This window comes from Drosophila yakuba, chromosome X (assembly GCF_016746365.2).
Source record: "Drosophila yakuba strain Tai18E2 chromosome X, Prin_Dyak_Tai18E2_2.1, whole genome shotgun sequence".
Taxonomy (NCBI): domain Eukaryota; kingdom Metazoa; phylum Arthropoda; class Insecta; order Diptera; family Drosophilidae; genus Drosophila; species Drosophila yakuba.
In genome coordinates, this window is record NC_052526.2 from 20,490,895 (window position 1) to 20,513,862 (window position 22,968).

At 43.7% G+C, this 22,968-nt stretch overlaps 2 protein-coding genes and 1 long non-coding RNA gene across 3 annotated transcripts in view; 2 read left to right on the forward strand and 1 right to left on the reverse strand.

The window, feature by feature from the left end:
* LOC6526113 (innexin shaking-B) overlaps window positions 1-6,191 on the reverse strand; it is a 62,644-nt gene extending 56,453 nt beyond the window's left edge. The window contains exon 1 of the mRNA XM_039377568.2: window positions 5,410-6,191. Coding sequence (XP_039233502.1) covers window positions 5,410-5,768 — 359 coding nt within the window. The 5' untranslated portion in view covers window positions 5,769-6,191. The remainder of the gene's footprint in view (window positions 1-5,409) is intronic.
* On the forward strand, window positions 1,305-5,136 carry LOC6526115 (glycerol-3-phosphate acyltransferase 3). Its single transcript, XM_002101896.4, has 2 exons — window positions 1,305-1,471; window positions 3,593-5,136. Exon 2 carries the CDS (start codon window positions 3,595-3,597, stop codon window positions 4,933-4,935), a length of 1,341 nt encoding a protein of 446 aa, XP_002101932.2. The 5' UTR covers window positions 1,305-1,471; window positions 3,593-3,594; the 3' UTR covers window positions 4,936-5,136.
* Window positions 6,192-11,201: 5,010 nt separating the features above from the next.
* Window positions 11,202-16,847, forward strand: LOC26535740. The gene is made up of 3 exons (XR_001453874.2): window positions 11,202-11,292; window positions 11,370-11,778; window positions 16,315-16,847. It is a non-coding gene; the product is annotated as an uncharacterized LOC26535740 (long non-coding RNA).
* The last annotated feature ends 6,121 nt before the right edge of the window (window positions 16,848-22,968 follow it).

Here is a 22,968-nt window from a genome sequence, read left to right on the forward strand (position 1 = left end):
TAATTAGACGATGGCTCCTCGTCCTCTTCCGGGACTAATTAAAATGACCGTCGCTGAACAACAGAAAAATTATAAATCACATTTCTTGTATTTGATTCCAGTTCCATTATGCAAATGTTGACGGCGCGTAAACAAGCCGGGAAAATGGCATAAACCAATTATGGGAAAGTGCGGGCGAGCTTTCCCCATCGAGTGTCAAAGGGATTGGAGCTGCTAGCTCCAAGTTCCGAGTTTCGAGGGTCAAATGGCAACACTTTTTAATTAACTTGGCTCGAAACAGCCGCACACAGACTTCCAGAGGGGGATAAAAAAAAAAAAACGAACAAAAATCCCAAGGAAATTATAATTTTGCATGGCTTTCGGGGGCTTGAAGAACTTATGGAAATAATTGCCCCAAATTATGCAAATGCGGGGAAGTGGGGTGAATGTTTTCTCATTGTCATTATTCCACTTGATTGTTTACATTATTTCCCGCACTAATGCCTTTTAATTTCATCTAATGGCAAAAGGCTTTCCTGGCTTGTGACTTGGCTTCAATGACTTGACTTAAATGCTTTCGTTGACTCAAATTACTCAATAAATAGTTAAAAGAACTATACGTTAGCTGCTGTATGTATTTTAAAAATGTATGATCTTTATATTTCAGTTTTATTTTCCTCAAATCATAAATATAAATTAAATCAATTTTTTATAATTTACTTGTTATCGCAATATGATATTTCTTATTACATTAAATTAATTCGTCTGTGCATAAACTAATTCTACGGGAATTCTCCAATTCACGAAAGTTGACTGTAAATTCAGACGGAATACGTGAAAAGGTATATTGTAACTCTGATAACTTTCTAACTCAGGTGGGAAAATAATTCTCTTTTTTCCTTTTTACGAGTGCAAGTTAGTAATAGATAGGGTTTTTGTACAACCTTTTTTGGCTTAAAAACTTTCGGTTATGTAATCGATATTAGCAGAGTTACCAGTGTCGAAAGTCAAATTGTTACTTTTTCTTATCGAGTGAAACAAAATAGAATGATTTTTGAAGATCCGCATTAACAGGGGATATTCTGCATTTATTCTTTGAAGAAATCGCAATACCTTATAGCATAGACTTACTAATAGTCGCGGTACTCGACTTAAGCGTTTTTGTTTTTTTTTAATATGGCATTTTCTTGCAAGCTTAAGTGCTAACAACTTCTCTAATCTCATTATCCTGCTCTTCCATTTTTTGTCATAGCGTAGATTTTCCATAATCTAAGCAGCACTTTTACAGGCATTTTCACAGATTTTCCCCGGCAGTTCACTCCTTGATAAATACACTCACGTAGCTGGTTGCTGAAACGTCAAAGTCAATAAGCACAAAAATTTCGAAGCAGTTGGTTTTTTCGCTCCCTTTACAGCCGAGCCATTACAAAATACAATCGGGCGGATCGGACAGACGACGACATCGAAATCGAAACGTGGCTACAACAACTAGGTGAGTGGCGGCTTTTTCGCGCACTGGTTCGCTTTTCCACCTGCTTTTCCGCCAGCCCAAGAGCACACACAAATACACACACTCGCATTACGCGCAACTTTTAAAAGTCAGGCAGAAAAATGTTTTTTAAACGCTAAATTACTTTGGAATGGCAGGTGGGCGTGGCGGCGCCTCGTCATGTGGGCGTGTCGCAGCGCCAGCGTCACAATTTAATTTTCTGCTCCCTCATTTTCCCGCCCCCCCCTCGCCCCTCGCCCCTCGCCCGATGCTCTTCCACCGCTTTTCCACCGCGACAACAACAAGCGCTTTGTCACAAGAGGGGCGCTTTTTTCGTGTAACGTCTGAAGAGCGGAAATGCTTATCCCAACACTTGAGCGTCACGTGCTGCCGCAGTCGACGCAGTCCTGCGCCGACACCGACGCTCGGATACCCTACCTGAATGTATGCGAATCGCAAGCCGAAATAGCGGTAGTGTAGTTGTTACTGGTAAAGTGATCGAAACCCAAAGGAGGATGTTTTAATTGCGAGTAAAGTTAGAACATCAGAGAAGTATAAAGTACTGAACTTAGGAATCCGCATGATTAGGAAATTAAAGAACATTTTTAAAAGTATAAAAGTATATTTTGTAAAGGTAAAATATACGAATAATCTATATTAAAAACAGAATATCAATGCTTCTAAATCCTAAATCGAAGTTCATTAGCTGAAGCTGTGGCTCAAAAATTGAAAGTGACTGCTTGCAAAGCCATATTTCAAATTCCATTGAAAACCACTTATTTAAAATAAGCTACATACAACTTTCAGTCTCTGCTCAAAAAGCGGGAAGCATTTGAGTCTATTAAAATGTTTATCTTGCACATGCGGAGGATCTGCGAATGTTTGGATGGCCAAACCTCTGCCCCAGTCGCTGGTGCCACGTTAATTTCTCGCTTTCGGCAGTTAGGGTATTTAAATCTGTCCGGCCTCAGACTTGCCAAACTGTGCCACGCAGATACTTTCCCGCGCGGAAAGCGCCTAAGGTCGTTGTCGTTGTCGCTGGAAAAGTGGAAAAGCGAGGAAAAGCGAGAGACAGGTGGGGAGGCGGTTGTTGGCTGGTGGCTGGGGAAAACACCCTGTAGGTGTTTTGAATGTTTAGCTCAAGTGGCTTTTTAAAACACATTCTATGCTAATTAAGGGCCCGGGCTTGGGCCTAAATGAGTTGTCGTTGTCGTTGTCGTTGACGTTGACGTTGCCTGTCGCCGTTGTTTGCATTTGATAAGCCAAGATTGTTGCCAGCCAATGTAATCAATGGAGGGCGGCGGAAGGAAGCACCGCCATCATACCAACATACCAAAATACCACTAAGCCATAGCCATCGCCATCGTCATCATCGCTCATTGCGTAATCCTGCAGGAGCGGTGGCGGAATCGCAAACCCCATTTAATTAACGAATTAACAAAGCCAGAAGTTTCTGTGGTTTTTAAGTGATTTCGGGTCGGCCCGAAGGCAAACATTTTGCGGCCTTGTTATGGCATAATTGAATTATTGCCATATGAAAAAACAAAATATGGGCTAAGACCCCAGTCGAAACGCCGAACCCAAAGACCCAAAAACTCAAACCCAAACCGGCAGCCAAAAAAAAACAAAAAAAAAGGGAAGTCGACGGCAAAGTTTCTTGTTCGCTTTCTTATTTTTCCTTTACATCTCGGGCTAAATAAATCAAAAGTCTTTTGGGCGCTTACCAAAAAAAAAAAAAAAAACGGTAAGGAAAACGGAAAAATGCGAGGAAAAGGCAAAAAGCCGGCGCCAAATTGAATTAGGGCTTTAATTGCGAAATTTGTGGCTGAACTCTTATAGGCGCATTAATGCAGTTCACCCAGGATTACTTACACTCATTTCTGGGAATTCTAATCGACGACCCTTTTTTTTTTTTGTTTTCTATTACCAATAAGCCGCACTCGAATTAAATACCAATGCCATTGTTTTAGAACATAATCCCTGTTTAAGTGGGCTGTTTGAATAACGTCTTAGATATGGGCATTTCGTTTCGGGTCATTGCTGTCAAAGCCTCATTACATTTTTACTGTCGATAGACGTAGGATCAAAATTTGTATAAATTTTTATAACTCTTCCAACTTGTAGCCATGTTTATTCAGCTGGTCGTCCTGGGCATTCTATTGTGGGCGTCCTTCTATTGGCTGCAGTGCCGCTACATGGATGTCCTGGAAGTCCTCTTCGCCTGGATTGCCCGTCAGTTGGCGATAACTCGCAGGAGACAAGCTCTTGAAGAGCGGTGCCGCCTGAGCCAAAACTGGACTGTTGGCAATGGCCAGGACAGGAAGGACAGGAAGGACAGCAAGGACAGAAAGGACAGAAAGGACAGAAAGGTGAAGAAGTTTGAGGACAACGCATCCGATTCCGATGAAAAGTTTCAGGACCGGAACAAGGGCGATGGCATGGAGGAGCTGCTCTCGCCGCCGATCAAGAATCGCCTCAATACCAGAGTGGAGCAGTGCTGCGACCTCATAGCCGCCGGCTTGGGCTTGGTGCTCGAGGACGACGTGACCCAGAGGTTTGTGGCCCCACCCTCGCCCGTCGGGGAATGGAACCTGCTGACCCGCAACCTCCGACAGAGGCATCGCTACCTCAACTGGCGCTTAAGGATGGCCTGGCTGCTGGGCTGGGCTGTCCGCTACGGACTGCTTTTGCCCATCAGGACCATCGCCTGCTGGCTGTGTCTGTTCATGATCAGTGGTGTCTCAATGCTGCTGGGCCACCTACCCGAGTGGTGCTTCAAGAAGAAGCTGGTGGAGCTGGTACTGCGGCAGTGCTTTCGCATCACCGCCGCCTGCCTGCCGATGATCCGCAGATTCCACAACACGGAGTACCGACCCACCAAGGGCATCTGTGTGTGCAATCACACGAGTCCTTTGGACGTCCTGGTCCTGATGTGCGATGCCAACTACTCGCTGACCGGCCAGGTTCACACCGGCATCCTGGGCGTCCTGCAGCGCGCCCTCTCGAGGGTCTCCCACCACATGTGGTTCGACCGCAGGCAACTGGCCGATCGAGAGGCACTGGGTCTGGTGCTCCGCCTGCACTGCGCCATGAAGGACAGACCGCCGGTGCTGCTCTTTCCCGAGGGCACTTGCATCAACAACACCGCCGTAATGCAGTTCAAAAAGGGTAGCTTTGCGGTCAGCGACATCGTCTATCCGGTGGCCATTCGATACGATCGGCGATTTGGCGAGGCCTACTGGGACAGCACCCGCCACTCGATGCTCAGATACATGCTGATGGTGGTCAGCTCGTGGTGCATCTGCTGCGATGTCTGGTACATGCCGCCCCTCAGCCGTTGGAAGGATGAGTCGCCAGTGGAGTTCTCGAATCGAGTGAAAGCCGCCATTGCCGACCAGGCGAAGATCGATAATCTGCCATGGGACGGTAACCTGAAGCGCTGGAGTCCCGTCAGGGACTGGCAGTAGTTTAACCAGAGCTTAAGTCCTTCCTGCATCCATTAATCCCAAGAAAAATTCGAAGAAATCCAGGCCCAATCTTTGCTATTTCATGTCCCGCTTACAACACCGCACACTGTTGGCTCCTAAGTATATTGTATGATACTTTTATAATGATCTGTTACCAGACAACCAAATAGTAAATCGATCGATATATTTTAGAGAGCAAAATAACGCTTGATGCGTGTAATTCAGTTATTTCACTGTACAGTAGCAGCTCATCCCAAGATGACCAGAAGGGAAGAGCCCTTGTGCTCTGTATTAAATTCCAACTACCAATTATTATAGAGAAATAACTAGTTTATTTAGTCTGTAGTCCTGAGGACCTGATACCATACAAGCACTTATTAGATATGATTCACTAGACTCTCATGACGAATGACTCTAGTCGCCATTTCTGGGACGCTACCTCGAGGTGTGACCTTATGCATAGCGAGGACCTACCGTTTCGGCTGGACAATCTTTCTTTCTCCGTGGCGAATCGAGGCGTTGGGGCCGTACCGTCCGAGGAGGGCGCTCTGCGACTGGGAAACGCCGCCGGCGGCGGAAGCGGAGGCCGCGGTGATCGCCGCAAGGCCGCTGCGCAACGAGGTGCAGGTGGCTAGATCCCGGGGATGGGCTAGCCCGTAGGCGCCGAAGGCCGACTGCGAGTGCACGGCATAGTCGAGGCCGGGCAGCTCCAAGGAGGCGATCGGGTGTATGCGGGTCAGTGAAAGCGTGCTTTCGAGCACGGTGCTCAGGAGCGGGGCGCTGCGCAGGGATCTCAGGCTGCCGCGGCGCGTGAGCGTGTCCGGCTTATACATCCGGGGTTGGGGGGGCCGGCCGACCCCCCGCCGCTGCCTGCCTTCCGCCTAATTGCTTGTCACCTCCTCTGCTCCGGTTCGTAATTGCCGTAAAGCGTCGGTTAGTCCGGCGTGCGGGTCATTCGCAGCAGTCGCCTTATGACCAATTACGCTATTTAGTGTGCAAAACGCGCTGGTCACGCAACTATTTAGTCGTCGTCGTCTCCTGCTCCCTGGATTGCTTACTTGCTTACTTGCCTGCCAACTTGCTCTTCTGCCAAGCTACTTTGCGCTCACTTGCTATCGGTTACTTGACTCTTTGATTTTTGCTTTGGTCTTCTTGCTTTCCTGCTTTGCTTTTTCTTGTTCTACTTGCTTGCTGCTAACTTGCTTTGTCTGCTAGCTATTATAACTGCTGCTTTCTTGCTTTGCTTTTCTAACTGCTGCTTTCTTGCTTTGCTTTTCTAACTGCTGCTTTCTTGCTTTGCTTTTCTAACTACTCTGCTTCTTCTGTACCTTTTTTTTGCTGCTTCTGCCAACTCGCTCGCTTTCTTGCTTCTTCAGGTATCTTTTGCTATTCTATGTGCTTACGTGCTTGTGCTTTTCTCGTGCTGCGCAGCTCTGGTTAGCCTAAGCATTCTTCTTTGTCTCGATGGACTAACTTTCCTATCTGATTGACTACTGCATTACTTTATCGCCTAGCTACCTTTTTAGTTTTCTATACTTCTGCTTGCGCGCTTTACAGCTGTGTCTATGCTTATACTTTTGCTTTGCTTTGTCTCCCTTTAACTTGCGTGCTTTCTCTCGTGTTTTACTGCTTGCCTGCGTGGCAGCGTTTTGTTGGCACAAATGCTCGTACAAATTGCTCGTCGCCTTGTTGCTTTTGCTGCTGCTCGTGTCGCCAGTTGCCGCTTTGCTTTGGCTGCTTTGCATACAAGATTTGATTTGTCAGATTGCAGATTGCCATTGCGATAGGGAATGGACACGCGGGAGTTCCCCTGCGGGGTTGCGCCCGACTAAACGAATATGCTGAGTGGGTGGGCAACTGTGTGGTGGGTGGCAAGTGCTCAACTAATTGATGGATGGCGAGTGCAACTCGCCCTCCGACGCGCCACATTTGCAACGAGTGCATTTGCGGCAGCTGTCGGCTAAGTGATTCATCGAAAGCAACTCTGATTGATGGCACTTGACACTAGTCGCTAATCACTAAGGGCTATTTAGTAATCAGCTCGACGCGCTAATGAGTAATTCACTGCGATCCCAAATTCACTTGCTTGGTGGGACATGGTCTAGTTCCAAGTTCCTACGGTATCATATTTCCTCGTAATTTGTAGGGTCTTTCATTAATTGATGTAATTTAATGTCTTTTTAAAATTAAGTATTAGGTTTCTTTTTGTCCTTCAAATTCATTATGTGAAAATTCGTCTAGATATTAAGACCAATTCTGGCAGGTAATCAACAGGTAAAACGTATTACTCGAATTTCGCACGGCAACTTCATAATGAATAGTGCCTAATCACGAAACTCTTCTGGATAACGTGCTTAGTTCCAATTAGTAAATCACTCATCAAGATTTCTTGGATGTGGTTAGCATGCTACAGCAAAAGTAATCTCAAATAGGCAAAGTGGAATGGATTATGGAAAGTAGGCTTGCACCAATTTCATTTTACTAGTTCTGAGAATCATATGTACAAAAAGCAAACATAGCTATCGATGTTTGAAATATAAATTACACATTCACAAAGATCTTCGTAAGGTGGTGCCCTTGCATGAAACTTTTGAATGTTTGTGATGCAGCATAAGTAATTGTCCTATATGCATGAGTACTAGATTTTGACGAGGGATTTTATTTACAGTTCACTTATAACTAATAGTGCTTAGAATGTATATCGAAGTTCCGCGAAAACCAAAACTCCATTTCGGTAGACAAAAGGTATCAATATGCAAGTAACTTCGATACTTTTCTGCCACAAAATGGGAGTTTCGAAATTCGACGGACACTTCCGAATCGAAAGGATAGATAGATAGATAGATAGATAGTATAGTGATAATGATATAAGCTAAACTCACTTGTGTCAAATCTAAACGAACGATGATGAACGAACGTTGTTCTTGATAATGGCAATGTCATTGGCAGTGTTGGGGGCGTTATGCTGTTGTTGTTGCTGTTGCTATAGTGGATTTAATTGTTGATTTCGTTGCTGTTCTTGATCTTGAAGATGAACTTTTCTTTTGCGGGGCAGCCCCCGGCCGCCCTCTCACTTTCGGAGTTTCTCCACTCGATATTCCACGCCGCTTCTGTTTTCCTTTGTCGGCAAACACTGAACACTGCACTTTTGTAATTCGGTTTTTAGGTTTTGCTTGTTAAGGTTTTTTGCTTTTTACTTGTATGAAACTAGTTTTGAGTATTTACAGTAATGTGCATGTCTTGATCGCTTGGTATTGTATTTCTGTTTTTAACTGATGATGTGGGGAACAACGATAACCGAGCACTGTGGCACGATTGATTTATTGAGTGGGTGACTGACTGACTGACTGACTGACTGATTGATTGACTGACTGACTGACTGATAGAACCTACGTGTGACGCCGCAACGAATCAAATGGGCAACCACTCCAATCGGGTCTCGCGATCGCAATCCTTGCGCCCAGGGTTGTTCCTGACTTGTCCAGGGTTGCCAGCTCCTTCTCTGGCCATTTGCCACCGGGACCAATCCATGGCCTTCGTCCTGCGTCCTTCAGCGGCTTCACCTCCTTCTCAGCCCCCCGGAATCCGGAAACCGAATCCGAGTCCGCTCACTCACCGTCGCTCGCACATTTGTCTTGCCCTCTCAGTCGCACTGTCTGCCCTCTCACTTGCTCCTGTTGGCGTGCGTGGGCGTGGGGCAGTTGGAGCCGCGCCCCCCAAAAAAAAAAACGAAATACTTTCAGCTGTCCTCATAGACACTCGACGATCTGAAAACATGGAGAAAAAAGAAAAAGGAAGCATTTAGCATATATATTTAAATATTAATAATAGCTATAAAAATTATAATTTGTATTTTATTGATTTATATATTTATGTTGTGCTTATACAAAATATAATATACTGTGAACTGTAAACTGTAAAAGATGCCTTTGCATATTATAGTCTCAAGACCCAATATTGATTTTAGCTATTCTATTACTTTAAGCACTAACCAACTTTATCGTCAATTTGTTAAGTATCAATTTAAGCTTACTTTCTAAAAGTTTCTGTTCGTCATTGTAGAAACTTTCCTTTATTCTATGGCATGGATTGATAATTCTGGAAATCTCTTTAGCGCTTTAACGATGCCACAAATAATCGATAGATAGGAAAATTTCTAATCGCACTCTGGTTTTCGGTAACTTTTTCGTGACCTATCTAAAATCAGCTCCGTTGAAGAGGCGAAAAATGTTGCCAAATTACTACAGATGCCGTCCACGTTTAGGTCATTGGGTGGACTTTTTCCCCCAACCGCCGATCGCCACCGGCCCAGATTTTCCGTCATTTTCCACTCAAGTTGTGGGCGTGGACCGCAGAATGTTTTAAGCCACTCAAATGCAGCTCCCTTCCATTTGCCCGCTTTTCCTGCGGGTCGAATAAAAGTGGGCGAGAGAGGGAAATTTTGTGCCCAACAGCAAAAATAATGAAAGTATTTGCTTTGCTAAGCACAAAAATATGTCAAAGTAAATTTCTCTTCATTTTTTCCCTCTGCCTGGGTATCTTCTGCCCCACGCCCCCCTTTGCATACTCGTTTGTGTGCGTGTGCGTGTGTGTGTGTGTGTGTGTGTGTGGGAACATGGGCGGAAATGTGGGAGTGGCAGGAGTTCACTTAGGTCGCGTTGGCTGCGTTGAAATGCGTCGCACGTAGCCATGTAGCAGATTTTCTTTTTAATATTTATACGCCCCCCTCGCAGCGAAAACTGCAGCATTTAGATACTGGCACTGCCAGATACTTCTGACATTGCTGCTCCAGCCACTGGCACAGCTTAGGGGTAAACTCTGTTTTCGGAATACCCTGTGCAGGATGCCAATGTCGCCGGCTAGGGTCCACTCTTTGAATCACAGCATAAGCTTGGATGGGCCGGGAAAAACATCTTCATTGATCAATAAAACGTTCTAAATACATATATGTTTATATCACATTTGCTAGTAATTATCCAGAGCAGCAACAAAACATTTCAAGGTGTCTAAGTTATTGCCTTTTTAATTCAACGGATATATTTTCACTATTTTGCATAGTTTTGACCCTGGATATTTGTCGATCGTTACCTAGAACATTCCAGGGTATTCCTCGCTTCGCATAGCACACTTTTCCCATTTTTTCACGTGCTCCTTTTTTCGCTTGCCTCGTTTCTGCTTAATGCGAACTCGTTGCGGCAGTTAAAGTTGCAGCAGAGCTGGCTGAGGCAATTGTAATTAACTTTTAGATGGCTTTTCTGAGTTTTCCCCGGCTAGTTGGGGTGGGGGGGTGTCCGGGAAATGGGAGAACTAGTGGCGCTGGCTTCTTGCAAATGAAATGCGTATTCTTGGCCTCAAGGAAACTGGCTGCGGGGCTTTTCCCCGCCTTTCCTGCTTTCCCGCTTCCCTGCTTTCCTTTGCAATTGTAATGAGATTCAAGCAACACGCACAGAAATGGAAATGCGAGACTGAAAGGGCAGCGCCATTCTGAGCCACTCCAAATGGGATTTTGCTGACATTCAGGCAAGTTTATTAGATCATCCCGGAATGTGTCCGGGTGCAAATTATTAAAGATTGTGTGGAAAATAAGTTTTTCATTTTTCCCAAAAACTTTATCCGCTGCCAGTCAGTATAAAACTAAACTCGCAGACCGTCCGTTCCCTCGACAAATTTATGCTAAATTTCTCCTGACACTTGCTCTTTAAGTCCAAGAGTTTGTAATACAAGAGCTGCAGCAAGTAGCTTAATTTAGGCGAAAGATTATAAGATATTTTTAAACAAATGCTGAATTATAACTCCAGGGACGCGTTTCTTTATGCATTTCAATATGGCTTTCCAGTAAACTTTCGTGAACCAATAGGTCCATCAAAATGCATAAATACCGGAGATAAGTAGCGTTAGAAAGCGTTTTCCAGGCTGAGAAGTTACATCAAATCCATTCAAGAGTGATTCCTTCGAGGAACGAAAACTGCAACAGAATTGTATTTAAAAGCCCGTAAAACGTGAGTGTCACTTTGGAGCTCCGAGCGTTATTTGTCGTCCGATTACCGCGGCTCCCCCGAGTCCTTGGCCAATTTAACCCCATCAGGAAGCGCTTTGTCTTGGCGTCAATTGCCCGGGAGTGCGTGCTCGGGGGCAATGAATTGCTATGATTTATGTCTCCGCTCGAGTCGGAATTTACATTTGCCGGCTTTAAAATGTATTCTTAAAATGCCTCGCGGCAGCTGTCAGGGGAAAATTCGTATGAAAGGAAAAAGGAGGGGGGGGGGGGGGATGCGGAAAAACAGCAGAGTTTTGGACTGGGAAAACTGAAATCGAGGCGGAAAAAGACCCACATCATGCGGCTGCTGTTCCCCTACGGTATGCAATATGATATATCACGATTACTGCTGACTATTGCTTATTTTGAAATCCGTTCTCCCGACCGTTTTCCCCAGCTTTCTCTCCCTTTCCCGCTTTTCCAGCCATGCCCGTCTGCCCGCCCGCACTTTTCTCAACCCAAATGTACATTCTTGTTGCGGCTTGACAAGTAAACAAGCGAATCCATCAATCAACCGCACGTAGAAGGCACACAAAAGTGACAATGTGGGTGGCCCCCGTTCCTTGGGGGTCCTCGAACAGGATTCCGATCCCAAAAAAAAAAAAGAAGGCGAAAAGAGGCGAATTCGATATGCACGAGTCGTACGAAATGAATTTTCAGACATCACAAAACGACCACTGCAAAGGAAAGAACTCGAATCCTTTTGCCGCGATGTACACACGCACACACTTTTGAGTGAATAAAAACCAAAGGAAGTGTATTGCAAGTGGGCTTCTTTAATGTGCGATTAACGTGAAATGGAGCCAGTAAGTAAATATTTGGATAGTCGCTGGTGTTTACACATCTAAATACGCTCTGAGCAGAAAATCAAACTTTTTTGCTGCTTCTGCTTTTATGATTCATCAAATTAAAAATCTGTGAATAACCCAACCTTTTAACCCAACCTCGCTTGACTCCTTTTTACGTTCTTCACAGAAGCTATTATTAAGTTCTGCTTAAAAAGTTTACCTATTAAATGCATCTTTTGTAAGTTCTCTCAATTGCTGCAGTATACAGCATGCGTCATAAAGCGAATGTCACTTGGTTAGCCATAGAATTAACCGCGATTTGTCAGGATTATTGGGTTCTTGCTCCACAAAGTGCCCAGATACGGGTTCCTCTAAGCAGCGTCATCAATATTAAGTTACCAGCAAACAGAAAAAACACGATTTCCGCCACTTTTGACTGATAGACTCGTAGTGCTTTGTTCAACTTTATTATTCTTGGCAAACTGCTTTCACTTTCACTACATCTTCTGGGCACATTCATTGTGTGTTTGGGCCTTTTTCCGGTGGCAGTGGCAGTGGCTGTGGCAAACTTTTTGTGGCTCGTAAATTTTATGAAATAAAATGGCAATAAAACATGCCGAAAAACATGTGTATGTGGGTGCGTGTTTCTGTTTCTGTATATTCTGCAATTATTTGATTACTTTTGCTCTCGGAATTTATTAGCTAAGCAAACATGGAAATTCACACACACACACACACACACACACACCCGAGAGAAACTTTCGCTCCAGCACGTTTCAAGGGGGAAAAGCGAGTGTAAATATTGAATTAATCAAATTTCATTATCTCCTGTGTAATTACACGTAATATTATAGCCGCAGAGCAGCGTTTATTTGCCCATGTCAATGGGGTCTTCGCGAGTTCACTGAAAAGTTGAAGCTGAGGTGTAGCACTCACATCCCAAATCAGAGCTCCGAAAATCCCTATAATCCTGTAGAAACTAGCCTAAGTCCTTGAGACCACACATACACATACCATAAACACATACAGCAACAACAGGCAGCCCGAAAAGATACCGAAGAGGACCGAAATTCGTTACATCGACTTAAGCTACTTACGGGTATAAATGTATAAATGCATGCAAATTCCCCAAAAGGACATCCGAGTGACGCGTTGATAATGCGATTTCAATGAGCATATGCGTTTATCACATTAAAAGACAATTTGGCATATTAAAAAAGGAGGAAACGAGGCCAGAAATTGCGGATCAAAAGCATTCAGCTGGGGACACAATCCTTTCCTTTGCCAGGGATTAGGACAGGGCGAAAAGCCGGCAAGGACTCTTTGGCTCCTTGGTTCCAGGACCGCGAATCGAATCAATAAAATTCAAATTAGCTTTGGGCAATCAGACGAGCCTACTGCCAATAGCACTCCCACCCTGGCGGTTCAATCATTTAGACATTGCCATGGCAAAAAGGATGCGCCCTTCTGGCCAAAAGTGTTTGCTGCGGCCACTTGAAACAAAAGAAAATCATCTTCTGGCGCCGGGCAAAGGGGGCGGATAAGTCGAGGGAATGGGCAAGGCCAGAATCTGGCGAGTTGTTATCCGGGCAAATCAAATCAGAATCAAGTAATTTGCCATGATTCCTCGGCGCTGTGACCGCAAGCTCAATTAAATTACCGAAAATCCGGAAATGTCAACTCAGTGGGAAAACGGATCGCATGGACTAGGCGATGCCCTATAATGCTGATACCAACTATTTGCACTCAGCAGACTTTTTTGTTTATATTTCTTTATTTAAATACCCCATTTGTTTAGAAATCAATAAATATAAATAAGTATAAGAAATCATATTTCATGGTAAGTTTTAAAGTTCCTGGGAATATACAATTTGACTACCATTTACCAGCAATACCCTCATTTTTTGTATATTAAATCCAACGTGAAGATCAGCAGGGATGTCCCATAGTTTCAGTTTATGTAAATTCGATCGATAGGAGTGTTGTTAACAACTTTATTCCCAGCTTATAGCCCAGCCAATTGAACCGAAATAAGCCAAGAAAAACTCAGTGTACTGGCATGGAAAAGAGAGCCCTGAAAATGGGTGATATGGATTTGCGGCACTATTCCAGCGGCTCGCCCCGTTTTCCCCAAGGAGCTAAGGAGCTCGTTGACGCTTCGCTGGGTTTTCGGCGATTTGCATCCCTCGTTTGGGAAACTTGGCCAGCTGAAATTTGCCCAGCCCCATTCTGAACCCCATCCCAGCATCCCAGGATTTGGGCAATCCCTTAGCTAGTTTGTGGGTCATGGTGGCTGCGGCCGAGGCGTTAAGTGTCCTGGATTTATTATTGGATTTGTCCGCTGGCAGGATGTGTGTAATGTCTTCCTGTTGTGTAGCAAATCTCGGCAAATATGCGTGGCAACTTTAGTTAGATTTTCCCGGACCCAGAACACAGCATCCAGAACATAGCAGAACCCCAGAACCCCAGAACCCCAGAACCCCACAACCAAATCCAATCCAATCCCTCTGCTAATGTGGTTTGTTAGTTCTTCCTGGCTGCCATTAAAAGGCTTTGTTATGGGATTTGTGTACGTGTTGAAATTTAGAAAGTTTCGCCATCACTTTTTCCTCTCTGCTGTCTAATAATCAATTTAGGTGAAAATGCTTGGCCAAAATACAGCTTTAAGGCCATAAAGTGTTCTTGTGTGCGGGTGTGTGCCGTATCCTGGCAAAACCGATTATGAGCATCTTAAGAGCAACAAATTTGCTACGTTTTATGGCCCAGGAACTTCGGAAGAAGTCCAGGGACCGGGACCGGGGCAAGGACCTGCACTTCAAGTGTTGCTCAATATTTAATGGCTACAAGGAAAAACAAATAAGTGGCGCGGAACAGAAGTTGCTTGCAGCTGAGTTTTTAGCCCCAGACTTGAAATCTAATTTGAGACAAAAGGAAAATAAACAAAGGCAGCTCGAAGAAGTAGGTCATGTTATTTTCCAAACAGATTTATTAAAAGAAAATATAGAAAGCTGTCAAAAATGTATGGTAAGCTGCTTTTGTGCGAGGCAAACTAATTGAATTTTTATTTTAATACTACGGCTTGGGGTTTTTGTACTAAAAATATTAAACTACTTTTTATCGCCTATCAAACAATCATTTTACTCCTTTATGGTTCTTTTTGCATAAGCCTCGGCTCAGCTTTAGACTTTACACTACTCGTACATACACTTCATTTTGGCGGTAAAGGACAAATTGTGAATTTGTTTTGCCAAATTTTTGTGACTCTTTTTCAGCGAAAGTAAGAAAATTCATGGACAAAATGCTTTTTCGCCGAGGGGGGCTTTTCTAGGTATCGCTGCTGCCCGCTTTTCCCACTTAATCCCTTTTCTGGGCTTACTTTTCCGCTGTCTGTTTTTGGCTTTTCCCCGTCCCCGTCCCCGTCTCCGCCTCTGTCTCAGTCTCTGTTTCTGTTTGGCTTTTTTTTGTCATCGGTTTATTTTTATAGTTATTACACCCTGCCTTTGGCGTGGGTTGTCTTTATTGTGTCACGCTGTCGCTTCAACTCTTTGCCTTGGGATGTGGAAAATAGGTGGGAAAGCGGGGTTGCGGAGGACTGGAGAGTGGAGAGTGGAGGAGTGGGGAATGGCGAATGGGGGTGGTGAAGCTGGTGGGAAATGGGTGTTTCTCTCAAGCACCTTATTGTTCTCATCGCCCTTCATCCATCGTCGTCGATTTCTTCAGTTTTCCTCGCTTTTTCCAGCTTTTCCTTACTTTTTTTTTTTCTTTTTGCCGCTTTGCGGTTTATTTCTCTGTTTGCTGCTGTTGCTGTTGTTGTTGTTGTTTCTGCAGCTTTTATGTGGTCTCAGTTTTAAAAGGATTAAGCTGTCGTTAGGTTTTTGTTCGCCTTTCGTCCTTTTGCCCGCTTTCACCGCCCCTCTTTGAGTACGTCTCGACTTTAAGCATCGATTATCCATAAAGAACTGCAGGCACCGCAAATGGAAATGGAAAAGAGCTAGGGAAAAGGCCGGCCATTGGAACTGAGAGAGACGGATTGAAACTGGTCATCTCCCGTTGCATCTCGGCTTAAATCTCTTATTGATTCAATATGCAAAACAGATTCAATCCAAGCGATATCGTCGGTCCCCCTTTGCTGCACTTGTAAGAGTCTTTTTCACAAGCGATTTTCGTTAAATCAAATTGCACTCACAGCGTGAAAAAGACTTTAAGGTGGGAAGTCTTTACGAATATTTAACGTCCCACAAGTAACACATTTAAGATTGAGCACCTGAATGACAAACAAACCACTACTTCTTATTCCCTTTTTAACCGAGTATCACTTACCTTCTTATTAATTATAAAACGTACATTTGCAAATTTATTATGTGAAATTGCAAAACCATAATCTGGTTCCTAACGTGTATAGTCTTTAAAAAAAATAGAGAGCTCGAAGAAATTCATTTTCGGTTTTTATAAATATAGCAGATCACGTCAGACATCTTTCACAAAATGAATAAGTAAATATTACACCCTTTAATAATTGAATTTAAATTTATTCGAGTTATTTAACTTTTTCAGGTAATCTGAGTTACCTGTCAACACCACGAAAGGAACTCAAACAGGAGCTGGGAGGTGGGAGGTGGGAGAAAGGACTATCTCGCTCCTTGCGAAAATCAACACAATGTGGCCAGAAAGTCGAAAAGGTGTCCGAGGAAAAAGAAAACACAGGACTCAACACACAAAAGAGGGCTCGGCAGGAGGAAGCAAAGAACATAACCGAAGGACCCAAAGACAAAAGGCGGCAATAAACCTACTGAGTTCCACAAAGGTGTAGCTGAAAAAAGCATATTTTGCTGTTTTCAGCCATCTGAGCGAAAGGGTTAGGCATCCATAAAGCGGGAAAATAAGACAAAAAGCCAGATAAATTATTATTTAAGACGACGGAACTGCAAAATACTCTGTATTTCTAAAGAGAATCATCCCACAATGAATAAGATCTGGCATGGGTAAAATGGAAAATTTCTAGATAAGCGCACATCAATATTTCAACTTTGTTCTTAAATTATAAATTGTGCAGTACCACTAAATACGTTCGGTTTTTTTAAACGCAATTATAAATTTTGTTTGTATGATAAGTTAAGACAAAGTGATGGACTAGACTTCATACCGGTTGCTCTTTTTTTTTGTTGGCCAAAAATGAGGTAAGCCCATTGAAAGGGCATTGAAAAAGGTGCGCAGTGATAAAAAATAATAACATTTAAATGTAAAGGAAATTCGGGGGTGAGTGCGGAAAAAGGAGGAGGAAATCGGAAAAGGGAAAACCCAAGCATATTGTGTCGCTGCTCGTTTTGCGGCATGTATGTGTGTTTGCGCTTCTTTGGGGTTCCCTTTTTTGTGTCATTTTTCCCCTTCTGGTTTTTATGATCGGCCCTCTCAGACCCCGAAAAAGAACCCCCTCCGCCCCCACGAGTGTGGCCAAATTAAATGCCACAAAAAAACGATTGGGGTTTGGCTGGAATTTTACCTTTTTTTTTTCTCTTTGCTTTTGTTTTCTTTCGTTTTTTGAGAGGTCAGCGGACAGGTAAAACGGGTGACAGCGGACAGATTGGGATAACTCGGGACCTTCGCAGGAGGTCCATCAGATGGCAGATGGGAGATGGGAGATGGGAGGTCCTGGGCACAGCGAGATCCCGATGACAGCGAGCAGAAATTCGAAATATTATGCTGAATTTAAGGGCACTTTAAAGTTTTTTTGTGCTCAGTCTTAAAGCACAGCCTGAAGTTGCACAAATTTCCTACTCAGCTAACGAGATAATTGAAAGGCTAGTAATGAATTGAAGTGCACATACTTCCACGAAAGTCGGGCTAGATTTAAATGAAAAATATTGGTTCTCCTCCCGCTTTGAAGCCCCATGGTTGCCATCGTAGTAATTAGCAGGCCAGACACATTCACAACGCATATCTATAATTGCCAGATCTCGACCAGGTGCAATCATACTTAATGCAAAGTGGTCAGTAGTGCTGCCACCTTTCCATACCTTACTCTGACCGCCCCGCCCCGCCACGCCACGCCCACTGGGGGTTTTTCAATTGTGGCACTCATCTTGCGGCCCTCATTTCATTCACCTGGCTGCTGGCCTTATCACGACCTTTTGCGGCCTATTCAGAAGAGCCCCTCCCCCCGTTTCCCCTTTGTCGTTTCCCCTTTCCCGTCTTTGATTTAGGCACGTAGGCGTGCTCAAGCGAGCGACAGTCGGGCTAACACAAAAACACACACACACATTGGCTAACACACACACACACACACGCGAACAGGACATATTTTAGACGAACACTTTAAACCTTTAACCCGGGAACTAAGTACAGAGCCAAGGAAACTACCCAGCCTGGGTATTTCCACTAATTCAAGGTTTATTTTCTTGTCGGCTGAAATAGTTTATAAGCTAAGGAAGGATCTCAAAATACCAAAGAAAGTGCCTTAAAAGCACAAATGTGTGTAGAACTATGCAGAAATACGTTGTAAACCCATTATCCTGGGTATAAATTCCTTTGCTGCATAATTTCAAACGCCTTTACGGGCTCTTCTTAACCAAAATAATTGAACTGACCACAGAAATGTATACTTTTATAACAAATATACATAAAATATATACATATTTATTATTATATCATAACATATAAATAAAATATATACATATTTATTATTATATCATAACATATATATAAAATATATACATATTTATTATATCATAACATACACATATATAAAATATATACATATTTATTATTATATCATAACATATATATAAAATATATACATATTTATTATGTTAAGATCTAAAAAATATACAATTCGTGATGCAAACAGCGACTTTACCATTTAATTTTTAAAAAATGTTTGAAGGTGAAACAAATAATTTTGGAAATACCTCTCAATTTGTTGAATTGTTTGTGAGGCCACTCAATGGGAAAGGGTATTTGCCGCAATCAGGAAAAACCCCTGGCTTTCCCTTAACCCTTCCCCGGCCCCTGTGGGCCCGTTTTCCCTGTTCATTTCAGTCTCGGCGTGTTTAACCCTTTTGCCGGGCCACTTTATTGCCCCTTGCGTGCGTGTGTGTGTGTGTGTGTGCGAATTATAAACTATTGTTTACACAAAGCGGAAGTCCTGGGCCAGCGTCTGCCATATATGCTTCATTAAATTATGCTTTATTAGCCTTTCGGGACTTGAATATGAAGTAGCGCTGCCCCTCGACTCACCTCGTCAAAGCCATAAAATTTGGCTCCTGCCTTGGGCCGTTCGAGGGTTAAAGGGGCTTGTGGGGGGTCCGAGGGGGCCTGAAGGGGGCTAAGGGGAAATTTATGTTTTTGTCAAGTGATAAAATTTTTAGCTTACACGAGCAGTTAACCGAGAGAGAAAAAAGGGGCCAGAGATAGTGAAACCATAAATTGAAAATTCAATTTCTTCAAATGTGCCACCTCACCTTTGGCCATTTACGATTTGTTTGGGTTAAGTCAGAGAAGACAAAAAAAAAAAGGCGAATCCCTTAACCCTTTTCCGAGATCCTTTGTTTTGGCACGGCCCCTCCCCCCCTTCACTTGTCCTCCAGCTTGTTTGTGTGCCCAAGTTTATTTAGGCCATAGTAATTGGCGTCTGTGAAATGCAAATTGATCATTTTCCGCTGGCGCACTAATTAGTCAAAGTGTCCCGCAAGGATGTGTATGAATGGGTATGGGTATGGGTATGGGTATAAGTATGGGTATGAGCTTGGGCATAAGCATGGGCACCCAAGGGTTAAATCAACACCGAACTGAGGACAATGCCGAGCTCATCGCTCATCATCAGCTGATTAGACCGGCCCTGCGACTAGATAAACACGTTCCCATCTCATTTTCTGCACCGACTTCAAAAGCGATTTTTTTCTGCTGAGTCCGCCCCTTTTCCATTTTTCCGTTCTTCCGTTTTTCCGATTTTCCATTTTTCCGTTGTTCCAAAGACAGGTTCGCAGCGAGATCAAGGTGGATGAGCTCTACCTTGAGACGAGTCTCAGCCAATTGATTGATGTTCGGTGCTTTAAGTGCTCACCTCAAGCACACAGAAATCAAGGGGAAATCTCGGAAAATATGCTAACAAAAGTGTGCGCCTCTCGAAAAAGCCCGACTGCCTTTTTTCTAATTAAGCCAGCAACGACCTTCGAAAGCCAACAAAGAGCCATCGAGAATTCGAGAGGGTTTCTTTCCAAAGAGACTTAAGAGAGGGGGGACAGCGAACAACGAGCTGCAAAATTGGTTATGGGCTAATCAATTCAATGTCAATTGCTAATCAAGATAGACGGAAAACTACTTGCAACATCCGAGCTGAAAGCTGGGTCAAAAGTGAGGAAAAGTGAGGAAAAGCCAGGGAAAGTGGCAAATAGCTCGGAAACGTAACCAAATCAATGTGCCAACTAGTTGGCTCATCCTGCAGTCAATGAAGCAGGGATTCAGCGATTCAGCGATTCAGTGCCCAGTTAAATGGATCACTCCAATAACCGATTTGAGAGCCACTGCAAAAAGCGAGCGTGCACAGAGTCCATAAAAATATGGCCAGTCCCAAAACAACTAAATCAGTTTTAAGTTATTCAAGGCAACACGAGCAAGCCAGGCGAAAAGCGAACGAGAACCAAATAGCCATTTAGAGGCGAAACAAACAGATATGGGGCGAAATATCCACTGATATATTCGTGGTATAGGTGCAGTTCACTGGAAAAATATTGCTGTTTCTTTCAATATTATAATATTAATATTTATAATATTAATATTTATATTAATTAATATTTATAATATTAATTATTATAATATTAATTATTTTACTTGCATTCACTTTGTGACTGTTAATGCGTTTGGTTTAAAATGCCATTTGGTTTGTTCTTCATTCGCCAAGAACTACATTTTTTTGTGAAGTGTATGTTTGCCATGGGTTTTTGCGGGGGGAGGGGGATAAGCGGATGTTTCTCATCCAGAGTGAATTTGCACTGGATACGCTGCCAAATAAATTCCGATAGGGGCGCACTGAGTTGGGGATATGCGAACATAAAAGCCACTGGACGCTCCGCTGTGCCCCATATATTTCGAGGATACTCGTATATATATCCTGCATACATACATATGTACATGTGAATTCCTAATCGATTTGCTGGCGCGAATAAAAAAAATAACGAGCGGAGCGCCAAACCGAAATCAAATTAAATGAATTATTTAATGAAACACAAAACCGAGTGGGTGGTACGATTACGTACCAGCGGCAAGATTACACGATTATGTGAGTTACGGTCAAGAATGTTTTATGAATGTTTATGGGCGCGTAAAATCTATTACGTCACGGCGTCGAGCGCCGGTTTATTGTCGCAGCGGTCGTAACTCAGAGGAGTCCAGGACTCGACAGGACTCGAGGACTCGACAGGACTCGACAGGACCCGCAGTCCCTTCTCACCTAATAAACTGCAGTTGGGATACCCTAACTTTTTGTAGCATCTTGCAGAAAGATTTGAGCCAGAAATATTATGAATTCTGCTACTTTATGCCATAGTGAAAAGTTTAGCTATGATGAAAACAAAAAATCCCTGTCACATCTTTTTACTTCTTGTGTCCCCAAATCTCGCGGCAACTCGCGGAATACCAATTCCCAGTCCAGTGAAAATATTTTACGAAGAGTATTCGCCGCTTATTTTCCGTTGCTTCGCATAATGTTCCTCCAAGTTGGGTATATAAACTAAAGATGACTTTCATGTGCCTGCCATGCATATAAATGATAAAAATACATGCTAATGTTTGTCTGCGCACTAACTTTCCCTCGACTTTCCCCTCCCCCCTCCCCTAACCTGATCCCAGCACTGTATCCGTGTGGGGGAAATTATATGTCCTGGGAGCCAACTAAAGCAAAAGCTAATGGCATGCTTAAGTTTCAATTATTGGTAATAGAATTGCCTGGAAATCGAGAATGATTCTGCTCTTTTGGCCAAGGATTTGATTTGCCTTTTCGCCCTCTCGCTCTCTGCTAATACTACCCTCTCTTTCTGGCTAATTAAGCGGGTGGCATGGGCGTGGCTGGCGGAGGGCGGTGGAGGAGTTTGTTAACCCGCCTGTGGACACACATCAATCTCTGTCCGTTGATTGATGCGTTCTGCGACCAGTCTTGTTTTTGAAAGCAAAAATTAAACTCGCATGTGAGTGGACGAAAGAGATGGCTGCAGTGAGCCGGAAATAGATGGCTAGGGAAAAGAGAGAGAGAAATATATATATAGAGAGAGAGAGAGGGATGGAGATTTGCTGACACAAATCCAAAAGTTTTCGGAGGCAATTCCTTTAGATTTGTCAGCTTTCTCTGGGGGGTTTCCAGCTTACTTTATTTCGTTTTTTTTCGACTTTTCCGCCCCCACTTTAACCCGCTCTCTGGCAGACATGGTTTTAGCCCTGACAGATGTTTTTTTTTTTTGCTGGTGCACAAGTTTCTACATTAACCCCCAAAAATAGTGCAGGACCCAAAAAAGCAGACGAAGCCGCATTTAAATTTACCGTCGACTCTGGGAATTGAAAGAGTTTTTTTTTTGGTTGACGCTGCACGTTGCACATGCTGCTCAATTTGCGGGGGGTTTGGGGCTCTTGGGGGGTTAAGGGTTCACGAATCGGGAGTCAGGGGGCAAATGCCTGAAATAATGGCTCTGCCAGCTCAAGAAAAATTGCAAACGAAAAGTTTTTAACTACGTGCAAGGGGAAAGGCGGAATTTAGGTGGCCAAAATAGGTGGTGCTGTGTGTAATTTTATGCCGAGCTGAGGGAATGCTTCTGGGGGCACGGTTTTAGAGCCAGTCAGAAGGCAGCGCCCACCCACTACCCACTTTCCCCAGCCCACCCGGAAAACCAGCTGTAATTAAAGTCGCGCAACGGGAAATGCGAACTTTCCGGCTTTAAAAGCACGAAAATGACGAAACCCAAGGCTCTCAACTTAGGGAGTTCGCCAAGAGAGTCTCCACCATTAAACTACCACAGACATACACATTTTTTATGCCAGATCCCCCAAAAGCTCTGGATGCAATGTCAAGTATGTGTGGAAACTTCCTCAGCCAGAGTTCACTGTACTCGTGACTTAGCTTCAGCAAAACGTAAAATTTTCGCCATCATTTTCGTTTGTTTAGCACTTAATTCAAAAACGGCAAGCGGCGGCGTAGAGTTTCCACACCAAGTATCTCAGCTATTT

Coding starts and splice junctions, on each gene's coding strand:
- LOC6526115 (XM_002101896.4), top strand. CDS start 3,595: ATGTTTATTCAGCTGGTCGTCCTGGGCATTCTATTGTGGGCGTCCTTC.